A 17,547-nucleotide genomic window follows, 5' to 3' on the forward strand; every position below is an offset into this window, starting at 1 on the left:
GAAGAATTTCAGAAGAGGGAAAGCACCTATTTCTCTTGGTTTGCTGCTAAAAAGAGCCCTGAACAATTAGCTCAGTCCTTTGCTGCAGACCTCAAGCTTTAACAAAATCAATCTCACACCTATAAGCCTAGGATGACTTCTTCCTCTAAACTTTTTCATTGATGAGAACACAGGAAGATTTGTATATTTCTAGCAGATAGGACTGGAGATCAAACACTTTATGTGGGCTGTTCCAAAAGCAGGTGGTTTTGTCCTTTATGCTCTGTAACAGGATGGTGTTCCCTCATGCCAAGCCCAGAAAAGTTCTGCTGGGCACCCACAGGACCTTCACATGGTTCATCATCAGTTGTTTCTGTCACTGCTCATTGCCTTTATGGTCCTTGCATGGGAAGGCACTTTGTCTTGGTCTTTATGCTAGAATCATACTTGTGAATCCAAACAGATTATATCCCAAATAATGTGTCCCAGAAAGTGACAGACAATCACAACCTTTTCCTGACTGTGAGCCCAAATTCTTACTGACCACCAAAGAAATCAGTACATGATTCTGAGAACTTCTAGTCAACAGGTTGCTCAGCCCCTCCAGAAATGAGGCTCATAAAAGGGCTGTTTAAATGCCTGACTGTGCACCAGAGCCCATAGTCAAGTTTTAAATGCTGATCAGCCATAGTACATTGACATAGCCAGGGATAAGTTTTTGCCCCAGCTTTTCTGTGGGATGTTTAAACAAAGCATTCCTACTTCTAAATATCTGACTCATTGTATGGCAGATAGTGTGAATAATCAGACACAGCCTATGTTTATTTTAACTTCTCAAGTTTTAGTCAAACCACCAAAACAGAGAAGAAAAACTCACCAGGTGAGAATATCCCATCACCATCTTTATTTGACCATCCAATGATCTCCCTCATCTTTCGAAGTGTTATTTGTTCCATGAGGACAAAAACAGGGGCAATTTCATAGGTAAACCTGTGTGGATAAAGCAAAACAAGCAAACAAATACAACATAGATACAGATTCTAAAAACATGTAATAAATTCCCAGTCAGTGATTCTTTTTTAGAAACCTCTAGTATTTTAACAGTTTTCCTGTAACCTGTAGTTCTGATCCTTAAGCTTTATCCAAGCAAAAATCCGGAGGAAGACAATACTGGAAATACTGACGAATAAAAACTGCAGTATTAGTTATTTTGCAGCTTTCTGTGTAACCTAATGTTCAACATCACAGCACAGCTGACATCTGTACAAGGTTGTCCTGTGAAATAACTGTTTCCCAAAGTGCCAATTCCACACTTGTGGAACAACATACTGCTAAATCCTTATGAAAACAGTGAACTTCATGGAGCTAAACAAAACCATAATTAGAAGTATTGAGCTAGGGTTTCAAAGTCTAAATATAATTAATTATGTGGATTTATTCTGTTGATGATCTCCAAGGACAACTTACTTCTACAATACAATGTGATCAATAACTGTCAAGAGTAATTACAAATGATGATTTTCTAATTACTAATTACCAAAACCAAGTCAGCAGTCAACTATTGTATCCACTTAATGAGGGCAAAAAACATTACATATCCTGGCATGCCCTGATGTCAGAGTCAGATATGTGGATGGAAATTGACATCCATACAACTATTTTTGGTGATCAAGGTACATGGATAAATTACTACTGCTGTAAACAAATTCTGCTGGCTGTGCATGAGTCAAAAAAATAAGTAAGGGAGAAAAGGAAGCAGAGAGAAATGAAAAAATCAACCTCTAATTTCCAAAGAATTCTATAAGAGTATGACACCCTGACACTTTGGATTTGACTGATATCCTCTGCTTGAATAATTGTGTCAAAACATATGTGTTGTTTCTCTAACACTAAAATGATATTTTGAGGATAGGTACAGCAAACTTGAATGAGACAAGATATTAAGAAGGGAACAAATGTCTGAAAAAGCTTGTCTTTTATTTACAGCTACACCAGTTGCTTAGACTGTTAGTATTTTCTTCAATTTTTATATGTCCTTAGTTCATCAGAGAAACACCGTCGTTATTTTTAAAACATTCCCTGAAGATTAAAAATCTGTGATTTGTTTAATTATTGTGACTGCTATTTTCAGAAGCCAAAATACTAGTAATTTTGTTTTTATTATCATCAGAACTGGTAGAGACAGTTGAAAACTGATCTGAAGTTTTTGGATGCTGCCACTACTTACAAATGGACAAAATTAATAAACAGTGTGTGCTAACAGTGGTTTGGACTTGTTTTGTTTTTAAGCACTGCAAGTCTAGAATATATTCCAATCTTTAATTAGGCAGAATGATCAACTGATGTCCACAGGAACACAGCAGTGTATAGATAGCTGTAGCTCAGTGCAAGGTACTCTTAAGTCAGTGTAATTATTTTTTTTCCCCACCAGTTTAAACACATTTTGAGTTTTTTCCTGAGACCTTGCACACTGAATTTTGAATATATTAAACACAAAAAAACCAGAACTTATTTATTCTATTCTGCAGGTATTTTCTGAATCTCCAAAAACTGACAAGAAATAAATGACAGTAGATGTTTATAAATTACAAGGCAAATGAAGCTATATTAGGCGATGGCTATGAATTTACAAATCACATCTTGTTCACTCTGCCTTACTTGCTTTAAACTTAAATTATTTTGAAAATTTCAGTAAAACTCAAAAAATGTGTTTGGTTTTAAAGGAACCATGTAACTTTAGAATCAATTTCCTAAAAAATGCTGATTAGATTTTTCCTATAGTTACAACATTTACAGGTATTTCTGTGAATTAGCTATAACAGTCATGAGTATCAGCTCTTTGCTAACAAAATGAAATAATGCAGGTTTTTTAGTAGGACCAGTGCTGGAATAATTCTCCTCTTACCTAAAGGACAAATCGTTTTATCAGACCAAATCATTCTAGTTACCGTTCTCTCATTGGCCAGTATGTAAAAATCTGTCTGAGAATAAACACAGAGCATTTTACATCAATTTTCTATTCATAAGCATATCTGCATAATTCTGAAAACAGCAATATATTCCCTTGTCTCAGGTAACAGCGGGCATAAACAGAACTTCCAGATAATATTTATTTTTAACCTCAGCTGCTGCTGCATGGTGAGAGAATGCCCTGTGCTCCAGATCTCTAGAACGGGATGAATAATGAAATTCTGAATTTCCATGCTGAAGGTCTCATGACTAGTGATTGAGCTATGAATAGCACATTGATATATTATTTTCAAGTCAATGTGGGAAGCTTATTATGTTTAATTGTATATATTATCTTCACAGTGACATTTAAGTAATATTTCCTAATGACAATTTAAAATTTTAGGAGAGTACAGATGTTTTGATTACTCAAAACTCATCTGCAAAAGAAAACACATACTTTGAATTGTTCACAAATATTTTAAGTACTGTTTATCTGTAGAAAAGAAAAAATGGCAAATGGAAAACACTCCCTACCATAATTCAGTGTTATTGTTGCTTATGTGTTGTGTGCTCATGTAGCTGTAATAGGTTAGAACAGCTTCTAGGTAAAGGTCAAAACCTGTTCTTGTGTGCTGGAACACTGCTCAAAACAAATAGTATGTTCCCCAGAGCTCACAAGGGGTGATTTGGTTCTTTTTAATAACCTTCTCTGTCAGTCCTTTGAATCACATTTCACAAACATCTTGCTTTAACCTTACTTGCAATTACTGTGTTACTTGAAAGCACACCATGTTGACTACGGTTTGCTGAAAAAAGGGCACACTAAGCCTCACACTGACAAATAGATACTAAATTTTCAGATTCACAGTGAAATATTTACAAAATATGTTATTGTTTAAAGCACAAATGAATGAGAAACTAGCTATTTAACACCTTAATTTCAAAAAAAGAATACAAAACATCAATTAAAAGAGTTACCCTTTTAGAAGTGACTGTGATGTTGTTAATAATTTCAATATTTCTTTATTTTAAAACATGTTCAGTACAGGACTAAAGAGACCAGTCTTACCTGCTGAATATTTGGACTTTGAATATATATAAAAACTGACTAGATGGTTTGGAATGTTTTTACTGGTTTGGGAGGTTTTTGGATTGGTTGGTGGTTTTTGGCAGGGCTTTTTTGTTGCTTTTTTTGTTTTTGTTTTGTTTTGCGGGTTTGGTTTTTTTTCATTAATTGCACTCTTGCAAAAATTCATCATAGTGGCTTATACTGACATTTAGCTTTCATTAACTTTGAGGTCAAGAAAAATTAGGAAAAGTTTCTTATTTGATGCATTCAGATGTCAAATTTTACTTTTTTTATACTTCCACTTATTAATTTACACATGACTTTATTAATCTTAGACCAGTTCCTTCATTAGCATAAAATTATTTTTTCAGTGTTACATTTTTAATCGTTTTGATGCTACCCAGAAGGCACTTCTTTATTAGCACATGAACAGAATGTACTGCCTCAAGCCTGCTATCTCTGAAGTCAACAGTAGAGAGGAAAATTAATTTTTTCGTATCTCGTGTTCTAGTGTTAACATGGCTGCATAGTGGATACATAGTGGATAGCTGCAGACTTGTTCAGTCTAGAGACAGAGCTTTAAAAATAAAGAAAAATATAGAGAAGATTGATCCAAAAGAAGAAAAGTAATTTCATGATATTATATTAGAATAATAATTTTTACTTACCCTGTGCTCTCAGATATTTGCATTTCTATTCGGTTTTATGTAACTATTTTCATTGTATTACTGACACATTAAGAAAAACATGAGACATATTTCCAGAAGATGTAACACTCATCATTTAAAAATGAAAACTATTCATATCTGTGACAATACCTATCTACCATGACACCTGGCAGCCCACGTAAGCACCAGTCACAGACACGGGTGACAAGACACTGCTTACATGTTTGTATTAGCAGTAGATGTCAGCCACTCCCCAGCCAAGCCAATAATGTCCAGTCCTGTGGACAGCTGATTGAAAAAGCGAGGATGACCTGAAAAGAGAATCGAGAGCAACTTAGAACAAACTCTATCGACATCTCTCAGGTTTCAGATTTAAACCATCCACCCTTTCTGACACAAATCACAGGTTTGTACTCAGAATTTGCAGCAAACTTTTCAAAGCAAGTCCTGCTTACGGGGAGACTGATAGCCAACATTCACAGATGTCTTATTACAAACTTGAAAAAATACTTAGGATATGAGTTTCTGTATGGCATCATTTACATTTGAAAGAGAACCTTAGAGTCGACTGAGCCTGTAAACACCTCCGGGAGCTGCTCAAGGGCTTGGGCTAGCCCATTTCCAGAGCCCTCTTCTGACTTCCGTCGTGCTGTGAACTCGGCTGAGGAGCCGCGGTGGGGGACATCCCCTTGGCAGTAATAACCTCCAGGTACTGGGGCTATTTGCATTTAAATGGAGGAAGACTCAGACTCAGGCGCTTGAACTGCGGCTGCAGGAGTGAGAGAGGGGTGAGGAGGAGCCAGTCTCTTCCAGAGCTATAAGGACACGGGAGAGACGCTTCAAGGGGTCTCGGCAGGAAAAGCAGCAGGGGTAGAGGGCCCCCCAAGAGCTCCTCGACTCGGGCCCTTTCCCCACATGGTTTAGAAAGCAGAATTCACCTCCTTAAACAGGGTTTGCTATTGAACCGAAATAAATCACATTCCTGTATTTCAGCCGAAAGTGCTTTAACGTTTTATATAAGCAATAATCCCGATTGTCGGAGGTCTACTTATCTAGCATGAAGAGAAGAAATTCCTAACAGCCGGGAAGGGGCGCTGAGGGGAGGTGTCATGATTTAGGCCTCTCTGCTCTCTGGGGAAGGACACGCACATAGCACACTGGGGACACCCCGGCCCTAGAAGGGAGGTCAGCTCTCGACGCCTGCAGGGACCCTGTCACGTCGGATTCTGCTCAACACTAGGAACATCAGCATCTTTTGACATGAAGAAATAAATGCGATTCTGCCCCGAGCGATGTCAGCAGAAATCTTTTGGAGGCGTGAGCCTGCCGGCGCTGCCACATCGCAACACTTCCTGACGAGGATGCGCCGCACCCGGGCTGCTCCCGCCCGGGGAACCCACGGCTCGGGGCTAGAGCCCAGAGATACACCACTGAGCTGTTTGCTTTACAAAGCAGCACTTCTCTCCCTTTCCAGGACACACTAGCTGGGAACTTATCTTAAGCGACATTTCGGTGACCTCCCATAGCTGTTAATGAGCCCGGCATCTCCTGAGGCTGGGCAGCAGATTCAGACAGTAACTTGGAAGGGAGCTTCCCTTTGAGAGAGAATGTGAGCCCCAGAAGCCACAGAAGAACGCGTGTCCTGGGCAGTCAGACAATCCGAGCAGCTCTTTAAAGCTGCACCAGACACCGCTTTGAACAGAGCAAGTGTCCGGTTGGATACCTGCCTCTCAGATCCTGGGGACACGTCCTGCTGGTCCCACAGAAGCTCCAGGGGAGGTCGGGGTGAGGGGAGGAGGTTGCTCGGCATGCGGCGCAATGAATAGGGGAATAATGGTGCAAGCACACAGAGCGCAGCCACTCCGACTTAACTTCTGGCCACCTGTCCAACAACCCACGCGTTTGGGAGTGAAACACTCTCTCCTTTGATTAAGAGTACAAAAATCAAAACATGCTCCTGACTCCCCTGAATCAAACAAACCACCATGTAAATAGGAAGGACAGAACGCTATGTGCCACATCTGTAGTCAAGATTTTGCTCCTTGAATGCACTGCGTTGTGTTTCCACTGCTACAAAACTAACCAGAGCAGAAAGCTGCGGCCCGTGCTCCAGGTGCCATGGCTCGCAGCTTCCCGGCCAGACCCCGCCGGTCAGCAGCCTCCGGCTCGGAGCTCATCGCTCCAGCTCGGCGGAGAAATCGCCGCCCGCTGCGGTCGAGCTGAGCTGAGCCGTGCCGAGCCGTGCCGAAGAGGGCAGAGCTCGGCAGCCCTGAAAAGCTGGAGCAAGGCTGGGGAGGGGAAACTCGGCGCGCTCCATTAGCGCTCCAGTTCCTGACCTGCTCGGGTACGTACGGCAGTCGGGGCTAGCCGGGATTTCTGTAGATACAGTGTAAAACATTTCAGACCAAACAGCCTGAAAGAGAATTGACTTTGCTCTAGAGCCCGGCTGCCGCTCACCCTGTAAAGGAAGTGATTACAAACCGGGATTTCTCTCTGATTCAGAAGGACCTGGACACGCAGACCTCCTGGGTAATGGGCTGAAATCCACAGGGCTCCTCTATTGATGATTCCTAGGATTTCAGTCTCTTTTTCATTAAACGTTTGATGAACATAAAAAAGAAAAATTGCAAATTCTGTGTCATTTATGCCCTAATTTACCTAATGATATTGCTCCCCGGAGATACAGACAGCTCGCGTTTCATCAAGTGAAAGAGATTACGTCTTAAAAACTTGTTTCTGTGCTCTAAAAACAGCACTGAGCCCTACCCGGCGGGGACGGATGATCATCAATACATGAAGCTTCTGAGCAGAAACATTTCCAGCGCCCGCAGCCAGCCCTGGAGCCGAGCCTGCAGGCAGGCACAGTCACGGGCTACAGAGGGTGTGCTCTTACCTCTGCGAACTCACTCACGCTCTCTTCAACGTGAGCCTGAGAAAAGTCCCAGGAGGGACTCGGCACAGAGTAGTGCTCAAAACCTACCTGTCCTCACTCCGTATTTCAGTGTGTCCCGACAATCCACCAGAATCTGCTCCAGGGACTCAGGGTTGTCCGACAGCTCCAGGTTGAAGCCCTCCATGCCCTCCAGGAGCTGGTGTGGGTGGTGGAAGTCCAGCACTTTGGTGGATCTGTCAAACGTCTTCCTCACGTAATTGAGGAGGATGTCCACAACCTCCAACAGGAACTGCATGGTCTGCTCCTCACCATTCTTGGAGGGCAGCAGATCTGTGGGGCAAACCAGCTGTCAACGCTTGCTTTGGGAGAGAGAAGCAGAGATGAACCAGCCTCGGCTGCCCGCAGCGCTCCAAGGACCTGGGAACTGCGGCCCCAGCGCTGCCTGGCTGCGGCCGGGCACACTCCCGGTCCCTGTCGCCCCGTGGGGAAGGGCGAGCCACGGCAGCCCCCGGCAGCCGCAGGGCCAAGGCGCCCCGGCCCGAACGCACGCCCCCAAAGCTAAGGCTGTGCCGTGCGAGGCACTCGCTTCCTGTGGGCAAAAAGTACCCAAAGTCTGCACCTGCCCTTACCTTGCGACGTCCCCACCTCCACCCCACAAAGAGATTGCTTTCCCTTTCCCAGCCTCCTTGCAATGGCCCCGTATCAGCAATCACAGGCTGCTTCATTACTATTTTACTAAGGAGGATAAAAACATAAAATTACTCTCCTCCTGGATTCTGGGTCTGGAGAAACCCCTGGAACCGCTGAAACTGAGCAGTAGATGATCAGACAAAGTACTTAAAACTGCATTTCAGGCAGTTTGCATACCTCTCTAGTGCAGCTCCCAAAAAACATAGACGGAGCTTCCTTCAAAAACAGCCAAGGAAAAGCACGGTCTGACCATGGCTGCACTTCAGGGGAGATGAGGGCAAGAGTACTAAGGGACATGCCTGAGCTGGAGCAAGGAGAAACTGTAAAGTGTTTACCTCTGGCATACAGATTGGAAAAGTCTGTCTCGGTGCGCCGGAACCTGGATCCTTTCTCACTGTTCTCGCATGCCAGCAAGCCCTTGGAGGACTGCCTTTCCTTCAGAGAACTGACGATCCGGCCCTTGTCTTCCAGGCTGTTGGTCCGTTGCAGGAACCCTACATTATTATCACAAGGTGCACAGGTCAGAGTTTTCTCACTTCCCAACATGTTTAGAAATATCGAAAGCAGCTCTCTAGACAACAGTTAAAAGCGGCGTTGGCTTAGATCTGACTAATGAGGTCAGGAATAAGGGTATTTATGGGGATTATTTGCCTCCAGGAGGGAGAGTTCAAAATGCCATCAACTGCAAAAACGCAGCCATGCAAAAAACAAAATTTCGTCATTTAGTGCAGTGGTAAATTCTTATTAAGTCGATCAGACAGATTCCACTTCAGTAATCAGCCACTGGAAGAGAGTTCAGGATGAGTCAATGCTATTTCAGCCTGCAGGCGAAGTTTATGGACCTAGCAGACAGGGGCAATGATGTATGATTAAAATAAGGGCCATTTTCAGCTCTCCTCGTGGTGCTCTCACGCACAAAAGGCACGAGAACAAGCAGCCATTCTAGAGCAGCCGTCCTCAGAGTGCTAGAGCTCTGAGAATACCAGTAGTACCCGTAAAACCCCACCTTACTATTAGAAGTAAGTACTGATGCGGAATTTCCACCTGAAAAGATGCTTTGATGCTACCGGAAACACATCTTTGGAGCCCAGAACCCGAACACAACTGCCGCTGTGATATGCCACGGCAATAAAAAACCCACTCACCCCAAGAATTATGGGGGTGGGAACCATGCGGAGTCCGCGACGAGTAATGAAATCTGTCTACTTTAGCAAGGCAGGGGGAACAATTAATTTTCTGGATTTGATCTATTAAATCTATGATGCCCACTAAAACAAGCATAGTGTCGGGCTTTTCGTCACTAAGGAAAACATCGGATTTTGACCTTTTCGTTTGCAGCGAGTGTGCCTGTATGTTTGGAAGAGGCACTACAGAGGCGCCAGTCTCGTTTTTTCTTTCTTTCAAAACAAGCGACAATCGAAACCAAGGCTCGTCGCGGCTGGGGATACCCTCCAGAAAAGAGGGCTTAGCAGGGAGGAAAAACAACGTCCTGAGTTCGCTCACAATCGTCCCCCGACGCCGCTTCTCTTCAGCGCCCTCCGCTTTCCGGCCATGTGTCCCTGCTCTCCGGAGCCGTGGGGGACCGAGACTGTGGGCACCTCCCATCGGGAGCCCGTACGGGACCCCTGCATCTTGGGCAGGCATAGGGGCTGAATCTCGGGGGAGAAAAGGGAGCGACAGGGAGCTGCTGGGCCAATTGCTCCCGACGTGGTACCTGTGCCTCGGACCCTGCTGCCAGCCAGCCAGTCACGAAAGAATTCTCGAAAACGGAGCACTCGGCTGGCAGGCCCTTCTGCATCAGTCGGGCACCCATACGAGTCTCCAGGAGGGTCGCTCACAGGTAAGTTTGTCGGAACAATACTTCCTGTGAACACCTCGTGTTTTGCGTCTTAATTCTGATCTTCTACTGATTAGTCTTTTTCTGTGATGCTTTTACGAATGAGACAAAGACTATTTAAGGGAAGCTCTCTTCGTGCATAAGTTAAGAGTTAGCCGCCCATATATATTTATGTTGTTACTGCTTCTAATAGCTCTTGCAGCGATCATTAGCTCCTGCAACAGCAAGTGCTATTTGCCCGCTCATTAGGAGGAGGAGCTAATACCGAAGCAGGTGCTGTCTAAACTGAACTATGGATCCTCTTTTACCAGGTCCTGGGACTTAATTTTGCTTTTTTTTCCCCTTCACCCATTATTTTTTCAGGTTCTCAGCAGCGATCTCAAGCGGGACGAGTTCCGTGAGAAAAGACGTCTGCGGGAAGAGCGGCGCTCCTCCTGCCTCGAGCGTTCCTCGCACAAGTGGCGCTCCCCTCGGCGTGCAGACACGCATTCCTCAGAGGCTGGGAAAGGAGGAAGCACCGCTTCAGTAACAAAGGCTGCAGTTGCCACCAGTTTAACTCTCACCGGGCCCAGCGAGGCTGCGGCTTCGCTGAAGGGTCTAACCGAACTAGACGCTGCGGGCAGGGAGCTCAGTCCTTGTCCGAGCGCCTCTGGCGCTGTTCTTCCCCGCCGAGGCTCCCCGGGGCCGCGGTGTCCCGCAGCCGGCAGCGGGGATCAGCTGCGGCTCGAAGCGGCTGCACACGGGGCCTGTCAGCCCGCGCGGCCGCGCTGGGGAGGCTCGAGGGCCGGGATTACAGGACGAAAAAAAGCCTGGAGGCAGGATCGCGCTGTCGGCCGGCATCAGCCCATCCGGCTGTAGGTAACGTGTGCCGTTCGCTAAAGTCCATCGGCCACGGCAGGGACGTTCCCCAGCGCTGTCCCGGGAGGCAGAGAAGCGTAACAGCCGGCCCTCGAAGGCTCCTTCCGCTCCCGGGGAAAAGCGCATGACTGAAGCCGACCTTTCATCCGTATCCTACTTGAAAAGCGAGGAGAGTTCCAGCAAGCAGCAAAGTATGAAGTAGTGTCCACGCTCCTTCTCCTGGAGCAGCGGAGAGCGCAGCCTTTCTCAGCTGTAGGTCCGTCCCGCAAGTGCACTTTCAATGATGCGCTCTGAGAGACCGGGTTTTCGAAAGCCGAGTGACACCAGACTGGCGAGGGAGTCCCTCCGTGCGCAACGTGACCACAAACTCAGCGTGATTTCACATCAGGCCTCGCACAAGGCAGGTGTAAGAGCCCCCCTCGGCCTCGCAGCCCTGGGTGGCCACTCATCTTCCGAGGCGGGGACAGGACGCAGCCGTCGGGGGGTGGCGGCTGCAGGAGATCCCGGTCCCCCGCCGCCGTCGGGGTGCTTAGCACCACCTATGTAAATTATGCTTGGCAGCATAAATCCCACGGAATCCGGAGACGATCCCAGTTTCTAACATGCATGGCTGCTTTGGAAGCCCCACTCTCCCGCGTTGCTCACTGGGTTTGGAATCGTCAGCTGGCCGAGGCCAAGCAGAAGACGCACCGAAGCAATTTCACTACATTGAGCACTTCCGCTGATGCCAAGCAAATATCAGCAGGATCAGTCCCAGCAATAACAATTGCCAGGGTGGGAGTGTAGCATACAAATCCAGATACAGGGGATAATCTGCCCATATTTTTTCCGTCGTGACAGTTCATTAAACCATTTATAAATTGGGTTTTGTTTTTTTGGTTTTGTTCTTTTGGGGGTTTTTTTGTGGGTTTTTTTGTGTGATTTTTTTTTTAAGTGCTTATGTGCAGAGACGAAGAAGTGGGGAGGGTTCAAGAGGGGTGGGGGTGGTGGCAGTGGCAGCGTTCTTTTCAGGCAGTGGCTTTCAATCAGAAAAGGAAAAGAAGCTAATCCTTAAATTGCTCAGTTATTTAAGAAGAAATGACGTACATCTTGGATATGTAATTATTGAAAATGTCAAACACATAATATACAACCCGGATGGAAGAACCAACTCATTGCTTTCTCTCTGAGGTCAACCCTTATTTAAAGTTTGCATTCAAAATTAATCGATTTCAAATCACAAGCACAAAAGGAACAATTCCAAAGCGCCTTTGTGACTATACAATATTTAGGGTCCGGAATGATATCTTGTGAAAGGTAAGGACAGGGAGATATCATCTGCAACAGTCAAACGTCAACTCCTTTAGTATGTTTAATTAGGATTCTTGGCAACCTTAATACTTCACGCAGTTTACCATAGGCAACCTTCCCTGTATGCCTTTGTGAAGGTGTTCGATTTAAATGGGAGGACACATACAAGTAAAAATCAGTGGTCGTGATCAAACCTGAATATTCCACACTGGCGTCACTCACTATTCAGGGTATATTTTTCATGTAAAACAGAAAAGAGCCAGCAAAGGAAAATTGAGCATCAAACCACAACCGAAAATACAGCTTGTCCTGAACTCCCTTCACAAAGCCTTCCCTACACTCTCTTATGCCCTTCTCAAATCCAAAATGGTGGGATATTTCATTTTCAAGTGTATTTGATGGCATTGAGAGAAGCTGCGCTGTCCCTCTCTAACCCCTGTAGTCTAGCAACACAGAGCAAGCCTAAGAGCGCGTTACTTTATCAGTTCTGCTCGCCGGGCTAAATTAAAATGATGGTGAAAATGCCCATCGCTCCAGCCACTGAGGGGACTGGTAGGAAAATGGTCCATTAAACCCAGATCAGGAGCTATTTATAGAACTAAGCGACTACTCGTTAATGTCGCCAGCGGCTACCAGCGAAATCTCTCACAGACACAGGGCTAAACATTTGCACCCTGATTCTTTTCCCGTTCAAACTTCCAGGTGACAAAACGTTTAATGAATGGACTTCGACCCGAGCAAACAGGAAAAGGGGTTTAAAATTTAAATGTTCCTTTGCATCGAAAAAAAGGTTCGTTTCTCCCCACGACATATTTCCCATCCCCCCCAAAAAAGACATAGAGGAAAAGGGGACATAATTTCTATGCATAAGGGATATGAGGTAAGCTGAATGATTGTCCCCATCAGAATATGAAAATTTGACTGTTAGTCTCTGAAAGCAAAGGCGCTACTGAGATATCTAGAGAAGGAAGACAGCTTGTTATCTGCAAATGAATCTCTTGCTATAACGTTGCGATCTGATTGTGCATTTGTTTCCCTTCTGCATTTCATGTGCCTGCGCGCTGACTGGCTGCCAGCGCTATCTTACCAGCACAGCAAGCTGACGAATTGCTCTTTAATAAGGCTCTCGTTAATCTTTTTTCCCCAGGAGATCCGTATTTTCTAGTCAGATAAGGTTGAAAAATTTCAGACAGTGAGAGGCGGCGAGCCGGCCCCCCGCCCCCCCCCCCCGCTTTTCCTCTCTGACGGCGTCCCCGGCGGGTCCTGTGCCTTCTTCGCCAGGAGCGCCCGGCGCTGGCACCCCCGCGGTGTGGCAGGAGGGGCAGCGGGGTGTACAAAACCGCGGCCCCCGCCAGCCCGAGGGAGGGCTCAGCGGCGGGGCCGGGGCCGCCGAGCCGCCGGCAGGGGGCGGCCGAGGCAGGACCGGCCGGGGGCGCTCGGCCCGCGCTGCCCCCGCCGGGGCGGCCGCGTGGGGTGAGGGGTGTCCTACGGGGGGGCACGGCCGCGCTTACCGCATATCTTCAGCCCGATCTTCCTGGTGCACCCGTGAGCCACGCCGCACCACGAGTCGTAAGCTGGAAGAGAGAGCAGAGTCGTTCCCCTGGGGCGGCGGGGTTGTTCGGTCGCCGCGCCCCACCCCGGTTCCCCGCACGGCTGTATCGCCGTGAGAAACTGCTGGGCGCGGGGCAGCTGGGGCTCGGATGACAGCGAGGTGACATGCTGGCCTGCCCAGGGGAGAGGAGAAGGCACCCGGGACCCGACATCTCATCATTTACTGGCGGGGCTCCAGGGAAGTAGCAGCTTAAAATAAAGTGGCGTGAAATGGGGTCACAAAAGAGTTCAGGAATTAATTGGGTGAAAAATAGTATTTGACTAGATGATCGGACTCGCATCACTGAGCCTCGGACGGACTGACGGGCCGCCGACAGCCCTACTAGGATGGCACCCTCAAGAGGGAACCGGCTGCTTCCCAGCCCCTCGAGTCGTGTCTCGGACACGCCCCGATCGGCTCCAGCTGAGCCCACGGGAAGCGGGGATCGAAGCCCAGGACCGAGGTGTAGGGTGCGCCAGCCACTGCCCCAGCCACTGCCCCGGAACCTCTCCCGTCCGTCGCCCGCGGCACGGGGTAGCAGCAAATTCGGCAGCGATGGACCCCAGAGGGCGACCGGGGGCGGTGGGGTCTGAGCTGGCGTTGGGGCGTGAGGGGAGAAGGTTTCAGAGGAACCGGGACTAGGACGGCTCACCCAAACACCGAGGACAGCGGCCCGACTCTCGGGGAGAGGAAAGCGCCACGGCGCTCCCGGTCGGGCGGAGGAGCTCTCTCGGCAGGGGCGCTGCCAGTGCCCGGGGGCGGGGAGCCCGTCTGGGCAGGGAGGGGTGCTGCTGCCAGCGGTTATCTTAGTTTTAGCCGTGTTGCCAATTAATTCGATTTCTGTGTGTGACACTTCAGTCGAAGGCAGCAGTGTCTGCCATGCACGCCTGAAACAAGAGCCAGTGCTGCCGTTCGCCCCCTCCCCCGTTTTTTCCAGTTTCAGAATAATGGCAATAATGACTCCGATGCTCATGCCTCGTAGCTCTTTCAGGGTAAAAGCTATTACCCGTTCTGCTGTCCCTGACAACCTTTCATTTCTTACTGTTACCCGCTCTTTGTCTCTGATGCTTTATAAGCATCGAGCCTCTTTTTAAAAATTATTATTATTTTTTCTGTAGGCAACGGTCTGAACTGCCTGGCAGGGCTATAAGCTGATTCTCTATCCACCTGCAGCAGCCTTTGCTTCCCACTCACACCTCAATAACTCAAGGCGAATCCAGAGCAATTAGGAATATAACGCTCTGAAAAGCTGCAATTAGCATCCAAATTTCTCTTGATTACAGGCTTCAGCGTAGGCTGAAAAGAAGCTGCAGCATTAGCATTTATAAAATGTAGCGGGGAGACACCCGCTTTAATACCCTGGTGTAACTTCGCCCTTTAACAGATTCGTTTTCTCCACACCCCTACCAACATCCCGATTTTTTTGTTCATCTGGGAGGTCAGTTGATTGTCTCTATCTCTCGAACGTGTCTAAGATAAAGATAACGTTGGCCAGTAAGGTGGGCTTTTCCTCGCAGCGTTTTATTCGCCACGGACCGACCTCTCCTGTTCCCAGTAGGAAGATGGTTTCTTTGTGTAGAGCACTTTCCGCACCTTGCTTAATGGCGCGGAACAGGGCTTCACAGATGTATCATTTCGTTTCGAAACTGGTCTTTGTGACCCTAAATGAAGAAAGCCTTCAAAACACTTAAAACAAGGAAAATATTAAAACCTACTTGTAGGTCGCAAATTAGGTGGGGTGGGGTCCGGAGCATCGTTGGAGGACGAGGGAGCGGAGGAAGCCATCCCTTCAGAAAAGTCCCAGTCCTCGGAGTTCGTATTTCCTCGATATTTCTCTGAGGGGTGGGCAGCAAGGAATTTGCTGGAAGGAAGAACAGGCGGATTTAGTAGTCTAGTCTCCTGGAGCACCCGAGTCCCGTCCAGACGACAGCGGGCGGCAGCCGCGCAGGTCCCGAGGCGGCGGCAGGACCGGCCGAACCGAGAAAATGCCTCGACAGACTGAAGAGCAAAATCTTCCCTTCGCTAGATTCCAGGGCGCTACCCCCCGCGCCTGAACGACGGATTTAGCAGAGCATGAAGTCTATAGCAATTATATCGGTGGCCACTGAGCAGGGCAGTTATATGGCTCGCATCAAATGGAGACCAACGTGCAAAGAGGGCTTCGAACTCAGCAGCCCCAACGACCTACAATCCCAAACAGAGCCCGCTTCTCGCCTATGCCAAACACACGTCAGGTTAAGCGTTCAGGAAAGACTGACAGATAAACCCCCGCCACCACAAAGGTGCTTTTTGCCTAGGTCCAGTGACAGGCGCCACATACATGTGTATTTGCACACACATGTTTCAGCAAAGCGGGGCCGGTATGTGCTCTGGCGCTAAGCGGGGATCTCCCGTGCCTGCGCTCGCTTTAGCGGCGCAAATGGCAGGAGAGGCATGTCTGTCTGGGAAAAGGAAGGTGCAGGACCAGCCCTCGCTCCTCGCCAGATGTTCAGCTCTTTCCTGGCGGACACGGCGTTCTGATAACCAATATAGGGCCGCCGATCGAGAATTGTCGGGTCACTGCCCGGCTCGTCTCTTTGTCCCCACGGTTACCTGCGATTTGTTTTCTTCCCCTTGTAAAGAAAATGAAGGTCGCGGTAACGAAAGAATGCTTTCTTTGTTAGCGGCTTTTTTCAAATCGGTAGCTACCGGTTCATTTCCACTGCTGGGTGGATTTACACCCGCTTGTAAACGCAACGGTTCAACGATTTCAATGGAAAACAGGTATTTAAATTTTTTAAGACGAGAAAGAAAACAGCCATAAGCAGAAAATATTTTCTAGACAATGCCTGGAAGTGAAGTAACAGGTTAACGCTATGTCTAGGGCGGTAGCTGTATCAAAACCCCGTTATTCCTCTATTCATACGACAGCGAGCAAAACCGATCTGGGGAGGAAAAATTGCTCCAGATGTTCCCAATGACTTGGAAAAAAATAGGATGCTGTTTAGAAGACACTTACCGAGGGGGCGAGCTGTTATTGCCGTAGTCCAGGTTAGCAGGGCGACTCTCGCCTGGGAGCGACCTGCCGCTTATAAACTCTGCCAGAAACGACGTCGGAATACCAATCGCGCAGCGGAATTTAATGCGAGATGACCTTTTTTTCCAGAAGTGCTCGGATTTGCTTTTTTAAAAGCGTGAATCGCCGGTTGATGTGCTTCGACGCAGGCATGAGTCACAGGACTGCCGCCGCCGCCTCCGCGCCGCTCCACACGGGGGCTGGGGACCGCTGGGGCGGCCGGCTGGGGCGGGGAAGGGCGGCCCACCGGCCCCGGCTGCTGCCGCTGCTCTGCTTCGCCCCGGGGCGGCGGGGCTGACTCCCGCGGCGGGTGGGGCTGTCCAGCCGCAGCAGGGGCGGCACCCCAGGCAGGCTGTTCTGCCGTGCGAGCCCCTCGTGCGGGCGGAACCGGAGGCTTTCCCTAGACAGCACAGGCTTGACCCGAGGTCGCCAGCTGTGCTAGTAGGCACCGCACACATCGGCGCACCGTTGAGACGACGGGGCCGGACTCCCACCCCGGCCGTCCCTTCGGCCCCGGCCCTCCCCCGAGCATGGTGAGGGACTCGAATGAGCCAGGCGGGATTCCTGTGAACTAGCAACACCCCCTGTCCCCCCCTTCGCCGTGCCGAGGGTCTGATGTGACCCTCTGTCTCAGCCCGCGGTTCTCGCGGCTCGCTCCGCTCCTC

The 17,547-nt window shown here is 48.2% G+C and overlaps 1 protein-coding gene across 1 annotated transcript in view; it reads right to left on the reverse strand.

Annotated features, from left to right (window-relative positions):
- Positions 1–17,119, reverse strand: part of GAD1 (glutamate decarboxylase 1) — a 32,620-nt gene extending 15,501 nt beyond the window's left edge. Inside the window, exons 1-7 of the mRNA XM_023931025.2 lie at positions 16,826–17,119; positions 15,543–15,688; positions 13,748–13,810; positions 8,587–8,745; positions 7,649–7,891; positions 4,889–4,979; positions 857–969 (exon numbers count right to left, since the gene is read on the reverse strand). Coding sequence (XP_023786793.1) covers positions 857–969; positions 4,889–4,979; positions 7,649–7,891; positions 8,587–8,745; positions 13,748–13,810; positions 15,543–15,612 — 739 coding nt within the window. The 5' untranslated portion in view covers positions 15,613–15,688; positions 16,826–17,119. The remainder of the gene's footprint in view (positions 1–856; positions 970–4,888; positions 4,980–7,648; positions 7,892–8,586; positions 8,746–13,747; positions 13,811–15,542; positions 15,689–16,825) is intronic.
- Between the last annotated feature and the right edge of the window lie 428 nt (positions 17,120–17,547).

The sequence above is a fragment of the Cyanistes caeruleus genome, chromosome 7 (assembly GCF_971803275.1).
Source record: "Cyanistes caeruleus chromosome 7, bCyaCae1.hap1.1, whole genome shotgun sequence".
In the NCBI taxonomy this organism is placed as follows: domain Eukaryota; kingdom Metazoa; phylum Chordata; class Aves; order Passeriformes; family Paridae; genus Cyanistes; species Cyanistes caeruleus.